Below are 10584 nucleotides of genomic sequence, written 5' to 3'. Positions count from 1 at the left end.
TCCATCTCAAGAATTGGTTCTGACTGAGGGAGTACAGGAAGCAGGGGGCTCTGCTGTGGGCTCTGGAGGAGTCAGTCCTGCCCTATTACAACAGGTAATAGGAACATGGGGTGACGGAAGATTAAATCCACTCAGGGCATCAAAGGGCTTTTCAGCATTGTCACCTCCAATTCACCCCACTACAGAGCGGAGTTGAGGGGATTTTTCTCTGTGTATTTTGTTCTGGTTGCCCCACCACAGCTGAGGAGTGGTTTTGGCACTGTCATTTCTGCTGCACTCCAGGTGCCATCAGGTGGATCCTGAGAGGCAAAGAGACAGTCCCTTTGTGCAGACTGAGGACAGCCATCTGTCCACCCGCCCTGGTCTCAGCTTCCCTGTGCTGGCAGCTCCTTGACCTGCAGGACTATCACCCCAGATGTTTCACAGAGAAGGAACTGGTCACTGCTGAGAGTAGAAGCATCCAGTTTCCAAGTACAGATCTCAAGTGCACAAGAGATTTCAGAAAGGAATTGGAAATGCCTTGTGAAAAAACGGGCAGCTTATTGCTTCTGAGACACACCTGACTGCATCATCTTCTTCAGTGCGCCCTTCAGCTCCTGGTTCCTCATGCTGTAGATGAGGGGGTTAACTGCTGGAGGAACCACTGCGTACAGAACTGTCACAACCAGGTCCAGGGATGTGGAGGAGATGGAGGGGGGCTTTAGGTAGGCAAACATGCCAGTGCTGACAAAGAGGGAGACCACGGCCAAGTGAGGAAGGCACGTGGAAAAGGCTTTGTGCCGTCCCTGCTCAGAGGGGATCCTCAGCACAGCCCTGAAGATCTGCACATAGGACAGCAGAACGGAAACAAAACAACCAAAGCCTAGAAATGTACCAAGCACAAGAAGCCATATTTCCCTGAGGTAGGCCCGTGAGCAGGAGAGCTTGAGGATCTGTGGGATTTCACAAAAGAACTGTCCCACAGCATTGCCTTGGCAGAGCGGCAGTGACAGTGTATTGGCCGTGTGCAGCGCAGCATTGAGAAACCCAGTGCCCCAGGCAGCTGCTGCCATGTGGACACAAGCTCTGCTGCCCAGCAGGGTCCCGTAGTGCAGGGGTTGGCAGATGGCCACGTAGTGGTCATACGCCATGATGGTGAGGAGGGAATACTCTGCTGAAACGAAAAAGACAATCAGAAAGACCTGTGTAGCACATCCTGCATAGGAGATGTCCCTGGTATCCCAGAGGGAGTTTGCCATGGCTTTGGGGAGAGTGGTGGAGATGGAGCCCAGGTCAAGAAGGGAGGAAGTTGAGGAGGAAGAAGTACATGGGGGTGTGAAGGATTTGGTAACAGGCTACGATGGGGATGATGAGGCCGTTGGCCATGAGGGCAGCCAGGTAGATGCCCAGGAAGAGCCAGAAGGTCAAGCGCTGCAGCTCCCGTGTGTCTGCCAATGCCAGGAGGAGGAAGTGGGTGATGGAGCTGCTCTTGGACATCTACTGCCTCTGGGCATGGGGAGCTGTCACAGGAAAAAAAGGCAGTGACAAGTCAAGGGAGACTTCTCTAAGCAAAATCAACACCATTTCCCCAGACCATCCCCTGTCATACACAGACATCCTTTACTCTTCGTAGCAGACCTTTCTTCAGTTGTGTGGCTGGAGGCCTGCTTGGTGCTGGTCCTGTGGGCGATGAAGAGCAGGGCATCTGCCCTCGGGCTCTTTATCAGTCAGCCCCACTCCGCAGAAGGGGGTGGGGGGGGCAGGGACCAGTCCTGATGTCAACTTTGTCATGTGAAAGCAGTGCCAGAGTAGAAATGCCTGTCAGCATCTGCACTGCCAGAGCTACAGAATGGGAATGGTGAAGACACTTTGAGAATATTCAATTCTTGTTTAAAATCTCTACCCTCTCTCCTTTTGGTGAGTATTCTTGGATGTCAGAAACTCTCAGCATTTCTGCTGCTGTCAGGTGGAACACAGTTGTTATAGATTTGCTAATAAGTTAAGATTGATTGACTATTTGATTGATTATTTGATTTTATAAAATTATTTTATAGAATAGAAATGTAGAAGCATAAGAAATATATTTTAATGAAACTTATAGTTGCACAGTAAAAGCTGCTATGAGATCCTCTGTACATCCCGTACCACGGCTAGAAGAATGGGCTAGTATCAGTGTTTAAAACTTAGGTAATAAATTTAGGGTTGAAAGGTTTCTTTGTATTTAACCAGTCTTCTGTACGCAGAGGTGTATTGAAATGTCAGAATATGAGATGAATGGGAACTGGGGAGAGTCGACTGGAACAGCTTGTGGTTACCTGCCAAGAAACCGTGAACTTTAGTAAAAGGTAATTCCGGCAGGGGGAGATCGCGACCACCGACTCATACACCACCTACCCAAATTGCACCCCAGACCCATTTCTAGACCTTTCTAAGCTCTACTGCGCAGAATCGGATATAGGAGGAGAGTATGTTAATGATTTACGGGAAATATCATGGTTATGCATGATTACTTAATGAATATGTATGAATAAGTTCTATATATGGTGTCTGATTTTGAAAGCTGGTGTGCGTTGATCGTGAGAAGACTCACGCACCCGGCCGTTAATAAAGAAGTGTCTGCTTATCTGCATCACATTGGTGTCAATAAGTTCTTCATTCCGAGATTTCGGTAACAACCTTGTCACAGAAGGAGATCGGATTCATCAAGCAGGACCTGCTTTCCATAAACCAATGCTGGCTGGGCATGACCTCCTGGTTTTCCGGCACCTGCTCCTTGATGGTGCTCAGGACGATCAGCTCCACAACCTTCCCTGGCACTAACATCAGGTTGACAGGCCTCTAGTTATCCTCCTTGCTGCCTGTCTTGTAGGTGGGCACCACTTGACTAACCTTCAGTCTTCATGGACCTCCCCAGTTAGCCAGCACTGTTGAAAGTCATCGCTGTGGTGAGGCAATAGAGAAACAGACCAATGATTTTCAAAGGGTTCCTAGATCATGGGATGTCCATTGTCAAGGACAATGTCAATTGACAATTGACAATTGTCAATTGACAATTGTCAATCAAAAGGACCTTGTCCTTCCTGGGCATCAACTACAGCTGAACCACAACTCCGCTGGTGATGCAGAGACATCACAGCAGCAATGCCCTCTCCTGCCAGCACTGCACAGTCCAGCCCTGCATCTCTCTGGCCCCAAGGACAGCATGGTTTGCTCTCATTAGGGACATCTCATTTCACCGCCACAGTGACCTCTGTCCCCCACGCCAGCATGCTCTGCAGTAAAACATTTTGCTTTCCTCGGACCTTGGACACTTGGTACCCATTATTATTTTTTTTTGTTACATGTCTGAGCTTGGCCCTGGGGACACAGGTGCGGTTCAGGGTAACTCTGCTGTGAAATAACCTAAATCAGGGAGAGGAATGGGAAAAAGTCTTATTTAACCAGCGTGAGGAAGCCTTAGGATCAATAACCTCACATCCTATTGGGGAATTTAGAGATCCCGTGGGTTTACATGGCAAGGGTTTGTGGTGGTCACGGTGTTTGTAGGTCTGGCAAAGGTGAGAAGAGATCAAGAGCTGACTCCATGGCAATAAATCCACTTTCATTTGACTCCAAAATGGACCAGACACTACCCAAACCTGATCCAATAAGCAATTCTAGTGGCACCTCTGTGATACCCTATGGCAGAAAGGACAAAACACAACGGGAGAGGAGTGAGAATGATGTGAAAGAACAACCCTACAGACATCAAGGCGAGTGAAGAAGGAGGGGAGCAGTGAGACAGAGGCTTGGATCCCATCAAGACAGAGGCTTGGTGGGATCCTGCAAGCCAGTGGTCAAGTAACCACCTGCTGACAGTCACAGGACAATACAGTAACAATGCTCCTTTAGGTGTCTGCAGATTCTTTGCATCAGCGTTCTAGCACAGCTGCCAGATGGGCCAACAGCTGTGATGCTCAACTGGATCTAAAATCCTGCATCATTTGTGTCCACCTTGGTTCTAGAAGCAAAGAAATGTTGGAGTCTCATCTCCTACGGGGAGTGAGGCAGGAGAGCAGCAGAGTTCAGGTGCCAGGTCACACACCGGCAGGCAGTGGCTTGTGCTGAAGGAGTGAACACTCCTTAGGATTCGCTGAAATTGTCTCACAAGTATAAACTCCATTTTGAATGTTGGAACTGGTGGAGGCTGCTGTCCTTGCAGAGCAGCTGTGCTGAGCTCTGCCACCTGCCTTGGCACTTGGTTCCCTCAGTGTCACAGCTCTGTCTGCAACAGCACTGGCAACAGTTGCCTCTGCGTGGGCCCCTGGCTGAGGGCACTGCTGACCATCTGGGCTGAAGCCCCCCAGCTGTGGCACCAGCCCAGCTCTGCCATGAGGAAACCTGGAACCAAGTGTCCCCGAGCCCGTGGGTGCAAAGGCTTTGCTTCAGAGCAGAGACCTGGCCTGGGCAAAGGAGAGCTGAGTCTTTGTACCCCTAGGACTATGCAGTGAGGTGCTTCAATTGACTCTGCAATGCTTACTGAAGCACTGAAGACATCCTCCCCGCCCCTGCCTGTAGAACCACCAGACACACACATACACAGATGCTGTTTAGGAGTACTTAGATCCTTTGCTGCAGTCTTCCTGTTATCCCGTCTCATAATGGGTTAACAAAAGTTGATACTGATGCACAAAAGTTTTTCTCCTCAGAGAAATGCCACTGCTGGACAGAAGTGTCTCTGCCCAGCTGAGGCCGGGAGCATCAGTGATTGCATCCGGCTGTTCCCCAGCAGGTTCCCGTGCAGCCCCAGGGGCACCTGGAGGAGCCCAGAGGGGCAGAGAAGGGAGGCAGGGAGAGCTCAAAAGCAGACCTTGGTGGGAGGATGCTCCGAGCTCACTGTTGGAGAAATCTGCACAGCCCCTGACCCGGTGAGTCTGTGGCTGCAGGGCAATGCCTCTGCAGTTCCTAGCCGGGTCTGCAGCAGCTGGGGCCCCCCCAGCCTGTGGGACCGTGTGGGAGCCTTGTGCTGTGGAGGAGGCCAGTGTGCTGCAGAGCAGGGCTTCCCTGCTGCAGCGTGGGAGGGCCAGGGCATGTGGGCTGCCTTGTGCCAGGGCCGGCTGCAGGGCTGTGAAGGTGGCTGTGCAGGCAGGGGTGCCCAGGGCTGTCCTTGCCAGCAGGGTCCCTGCAGCCCAGGGGGCTGTGTGCTGGGGCAGGGGCTCTGCCGCCTGCCAGGGGCAGCTCTCAGCCTGCCGGGGAGCTTCCCACAGCTCGGTGGTGAAACCGAACGACACCCAGTAGGGAAGGATTCCTTTCCTTTTGCCTGGATGCTGCATGGTTCAGGGCTGCTCTCAGGTCTAGTTTACCCTAAGGACATGTCTGGAAGACTAATTTCAAGAGGAAGGTCAGGGCAGAGTTTGCTATCATAATACACGGCTCTCCTCAGTCTTTTTCTCGGATTCCTGCTCTTGGGGGCAGGAGCGGGAAGGGAGAGATGGAAAAGGAAATCTCTAGTTGGAAGAAGTCCCTGAGACTCCTAGCTGGAACTATGAGTGATAAGGAGCTTCTGAAGTGCCCTCAGCCACTCCTCTGTCTATGAACAGGAGCAGCAGCATCTTCGCTGGAGCCATCAGGGTCGTTTAGAGCTGCACTTTCCCTCTGCAGACAGGACTCTGTGCCCAGCCAGTGCCCTGCAGACAGGCAGGTTTGTGTGGGGCCAGTGCACAGAGGCTGGGATGGGGTCTGCGAGCACCGACAGGGAAAGACCTGGCACAGGGAAACACTTCCCAGGAGGGAAATCCTGTGCAGCTGGGGTAATATCAGGGACTGAGGGAGCCCTTCCTCTGAGGCATCCCCCTGGCCTGCTCTCCCCCCAGCAAAGCCTCTGCCCTCAGGGCTGAGGGTCCCGAAGAATGAGCCACCCCCTCTGCAGCCAGAGCTCCAGCAGAGTCGCGGGGCAGCTCTCCAGCCACGTGCCCCGGCCCCTCTGCAGAGCACAGGGGCTGAGAGCAGCTGCCCAGAAATGTTGGTGTGTGGGAGGTGGCGAGCAGAGCTGGGCAAGGGCAGCGCTGCCCTCAGTGCCTGGCACGCTCGCCCTGGCCTCTCTCAGTCGCACCCTCACTCTGTTTTGCCTCCTTTCTCCATTGTCTCTGTTATTTGTTACTGTTCTCTTGCTCTTGCTGTCAGGCTCTCTGGGGATGGGTGTTTCAGCTGCAGAGTCACACACTGATCTTGTGGGTCCATTCCTGCAGCTGTGTCCATGGGAACAAGTGTCCCAGCTTTCCTGCCACCTGGGGGGCTGCGGGCAATGCCCTCTGTGGGGATGGGCATTGAGCTTTTTTTTTCTCTGAATCAGATGTTATATTGGTGACTCTTGCCTATATACTTGAAATCTGCTTCCAAGCAGTGAGTTGCCCTCCAGAATGCAAACCTGTCCCCTCGCACCCTTTATGATCTGAAAGCCTCACGGAGAATTGCAGGGATGCTGTGACAGAGAAAATGCTGTTGGGTGGGTGAAATGAGCCCTGTGTGTCCTTGGCTGCAAGTGGGGTGCTGAGACCTCAAGAAATGGTGAGGGGTGTGTGGTGGGTCAGGCTGCTCTCAGCGGTGCCTGGTGGATTTTCAGGGTGACATAGCAGTGTGGTCACCCTCCACCTCAGGAAGGTGCAAGCCCAGAGACACTGGGAACCAGATGGACAGACCACCTCCCCGCACTGGGCACTCACCCACAGGCAATCCTCTTGCCTCGCAGACCTCACTGTGTTACCAAAATCTCGGAATGAAGAACTTATTGACACCAATGTGATGTAGATAAGCAGACACTTCTTTACGGGTGCGTGAGCGAGTCCTCTCACGATCAACGCACACCAACTTTCAAAATCAGACACTATATATAGAACTTATTCATACATATTCATTAAGTAATCATGCATAACCATGATATTTCCCGTAAATCATTAACATACTCTCCTCCTATATCCGATTCTGCGCAGTAAAGCTTAGAAAGGTCTAGTAATGGGTCTGGGGTACGATTTGGGTAGGTGGTATGTGAGTCGGTGGTCGCGATCTCCCCCTGCCGGAATTACCTTTTACTAAAGTTCACGGTTTCTTGGCAGGTAACCACAAGCTGTTCCAGTCGACTCTCCCCAGTTCCCATTCATCTCATATTCTGACATTTCAGTACACCTCTGCGTACAGAAGACTGGTTAAATACAAAGAAACCTTTCAACCCTAAATTTATTACCTAAGTTTTAAACACTGATACTAGCCCATTCTTCTAGCCGTGGTACGGGATGTACAGAGGATCTCATAGCAGCTTTTACTGTGCAACTATAAGTTTCATTAAAATATATTTCTTATGCTTCTACATTTCTATTCTATAAAATAATTTTATAAAATCAAATAATCAATCAAATAGTCAATCAATCTTAACTTATTAGCAAATCTATAACAACTGTGTTCCACCTGACAGCAGCAGAAATGCTGAGAGTTTCTGACATCCAAGAATACTCACCAAAAGGAGAGAGGGTAGAGATTTTAAACAAGAATTGAATATTCTCAAAGTGTCTTCACCATTCCCATTCTGTAGCTCTGGCAGTGCAGATGCTGACAGGCATTTCTACTCTGGCACTGCTTTCACATGACAAAGTTGACATCAGGACTGGTCCCTGCCCCCCCCACCCCCTTCTGCGGAGTGGGGCTGACTGATAAAGAGCCCGAGGGCAGATGCCCTGCTCTTCATCGCCCACAGGACCAGCACCAAGCAGGCCTCCAGCCACACAACTGAAGAAAGGTCTGCTACGAAGAGTAAAGGATGTCTGTGTATGACAGGGGATGGTCTGGGGAAATGGTGTTGATTTTGCTTAGAGAAGTCTCCCTTGACTTGTCACTGCCTTTTTTTCCTGTGACAGCTCCCCATGCCCAGAGGCAGTAGATGTCCAAGAGCAGCTCCATCACCCACTTCCTCCTCCTGGCATTGGCAGACACACGGGAGCTGCAGCGCTTGACCTTCTGGCTCTTCCTGGGCATCTACCTGGCTGCCCTCATGGCCAACGGCCTCATCATCCCCATCGTAGCCTGTTACCAAATCCTTCACACCCCCATGTACTTCTTCCTCCTCAACTTCCTCCCTTCTTGACCTGGGCTCCATCTCCACCACTCTCCCCAAAGCCATGGCAAACTCCCTCTGGGATACCAGGGACATCTCCTATGCAGGATGTGCTACACAGGTCTTTCTGATTGTCTTTTTCGTTTCAGCAGAGTATTCCCTCCTCACCATCATGGCGTATGACCGCTACGTGGCCATCTGCCAACCCCTGCACTACGGGACCCTGCTGGGCAGCAGAGCTTGTGTCCACATGGCAGCAGCTGCCTGGGGCACTGGGTTTCTCAATGCTGCGCTGCACACGGCCAATACACTGTCACTGCCGCTCTGCCAAGGCAATGCTGTGGGACAGTTCTTTTGTGAAATCCCACAGATCCTCAAGCTCTCCTGCTCACGGGCCTACCTCAGGGAAATATGGCTTCTTGTGCTTGGTACATTTCTAGGCTTTGGTTGTTTTGTTTCCGTTCTGCTGTCCTATGTGCAGATCTTCAGGGCTGTGCTGAGGATCCCCTCTGAGCAGGGACGGCACAAAGCCTTTTCCACGTGCCTTCCTCACTTGGCCGTGGTCTCCCTCTTTGTCAGCACTGGCATGTTTGCCTACCTAAAGCCCCCCTCCATCTCCTCCACATCCCTGGACCTGGTTGTGACAGTTCTGTACGCAGTGGTTCCTCCAGCAGTTAACCCCCTCATCTACAGCATGAGGAACCAGGAGCTGAAGGGCGCACTGAAGAAGATGATGCAGTCAGGTGTGTCTCAGAAGCAATAAGCTGCCCGTTTTTTCACAAGGCATTTCCAATTCCTCTCTGAAATCTCTTGTGCACTTGAGATCTGTACTTGGAAACTGGATGCTTCTACTCTCAGCAGTGACCAGTTCCTTCTCTGTGAAACATCTGGGGTGATAGTCCTGCAGGTCAAGGAGCTGCCAGCACAGGGAAGCTGAGACCAGGGCGGGTGGACAGATGGCTGTCCTCAGTCTGCACAAAGGGACTGTCTCTTTGCCTCTCAGGATCCACCTGATGGCACCTGGAGTGCAGCAGAAATGACAGTGCCAAAACCACTCCTCAGCTGTGGTGGGGCAACCAGAACAAAATACACAGAGAAAAATCCCCTCAACTCCGCTCTGTAGTGGGGTGAATTGGAGGTGACAATGCTGAAAAGCCCTTTGATGCCCTGAGTGGATTTAATCTTCCGTCACCCCATGTTCCTATTACCTGTTGTAATAGGGCAGGACTGACTCCTCCAGAGCCCACAGCAGAGCCCCCTGCTTCCTGTACTCCCTCAGTCAGAACCAATTCTTGAGATGGACCTGCCAAAGGTCCTCCAAAAAGCAGGGAGGCCATTTCAGTGGGCTTTCTCTGAGAAAGGTGTTAGGTTTTAATCAGAGAAGTCTTGCCTAACATCTCATTATATATTCCTTCATGGAGAGTCCCCAGGCCCAGAGGCAGCAGACGCCCAAAAGCAGCTCTGTCACCCAGTTCCTCCTCCTGGCATTGTCAGACACACGGGAGCTGCAGCTCTTGCACTTCTGGCTCTTGCTGGGCATCTACCTGGCTGCCCTCATGGCCAACGGCCTCATCATCATCACTGTAATCTGTGTCCCTGGTGCAGCAAGAGGTGCCTGGGGAGCCCCCAGGCCAGCAGCCTGCTGCTGGGGACAGGGACTGGCCCAGAGGGGATGCCGGGAGTGGGCAATCAGGGTCTGTGTGAGAGAAGAGCAGCAGACAGAGGCGGACACTGGCCTCTGTCCCCTCATGCCATGGCTGGTGCCAGCCCTGGGGCTGACTGGCAGGATGAGACCCCTCTCTGATCACCAGCATCTGCTGTGCCCTTGCAAGAGTCTTTGGGGTGAGTGCCCAGAGCTCTGCAGCCCCCTTTGGGTGGGCAATTGCATGGGGCCAGCCCAGTGTGGGCTGCTGTGTCTGCCTGGGCTGGGGAGAGAACAGGGGAGGTGGGCAGAGCTGTGGGGGGGCTGGGCTGGGAAGGGCCTGGGAGAGGGAAACACCAGTGTAGAGCTCATCTGTGTGAGTGTGCAGGGTGGAGGCACAGGGCAGGGTGGTCCTGGTGCAGACCCAGGGGTCATGGTGAATGAAGCAAGGCACCAAAGGAGCAGGACTGAAGAGCCTGGTCTGTGCCATGTACCTTGGACACCTTGGGGAAGATGTAGCAGGGAAATTTTCCTCAACAAGTCCCAAACACTGCTCATTTCCATTTGTGGTCATACATTGTAGCCCCAAAAAGGGACCTTTCCTTCATCATCACCTCTGTCATCCTCTGTGGCTTAGTGACATCAAACTGCATTGCCATTTTGAAATATAATGGGAGGGAGTTTCCTGCTGACACTTGTTCCACACATGTCCCATAGCTCTTGCTACAGTTGGTCTCTCAGCCAATGGTGTGGTCAGACACCTTCAGCCACATCATGTGCTCATGGCTGTGTTTTTAGAAATGTTTAAACAGGCCATTGAGTGAGGTCCCACCAGATGGCCTGGGTTCAGTACTCCAGTTTCTCAGTCTTAACAATTTCT

The 10584-nt window shown here is 51.9% G+C and overlaps 2 protein-coding genes across 2 annotated transcripts; one reads left to right on the top strand and one right to left on the bottom strand.

The window, feature by feature from the left end:
* Positions 1 to 539: 539 nt before the first annotated feature.
* On the bottom strand, positions 540 to 1130 carry LOC130143320 (olfactory receptor 14J1-like). The gene has a single exon (XM_056326021.1). The coding sequence runs from the start codon at positions 1128 to 1130 to the stop codon at positions 540 to 542; it is 591 nt and encodes a 196-aa protein (XP_056181996.1).
* Positions 1131 to 8234: 7104 nt separating this feature from the next.
* Positions 8235 to 8825, top strand: LOC130143319 (olfactory receptor 14J1-like). Its single transcript, XM_056326020.1, has one exon. It carries the CDS (start codon positions 8235 to 8237, stop codon positions 8823 to 8825), a length of 591 nt encoding a protein of 196 aa, XP_056181995.1.
* Positions 8826 to 10584: the final 1759 nt, after the last annotated feature.

This window comes from Falco biarmicus, unplaced genomic scaffold (genome assembly GCF_023638135.1).
Source record: "Falco biarmicus isolate bFalBia1 unplaced genomic scaffold, bFalBia1.pri scaffold_111, whole genome shotgun sequence".
Taxonomy (NCBI): domain Eukaryota; kingdom Metazoa; phylum Chordata; class Aves; order Falconiformes; family Falconidae; genus Falco; species Falco biarmicus.
The sequence above is the reverse complement of the archived record's forward strand: the minus strand, read 5'-3'. Positions and strand labels throughout refer to the sequence as shown.

Excerpts from the sequence above, each read along its gene's own strand:
- LOC130143320 (XM_056326021.1), bottom strand. The coding sequence starts at position 1,130 with ATGGCGTATGACCACTACGTGGCCATCTGCCAACCCCTGCACTACGGG.
- LOC130143319 (XM_056326020.1), top strand. The coding sequence starts at position 8,235 with ATGGCGTATGACCGCTACGTGGCCATCTGCCAACCCCTGCACTACGGG.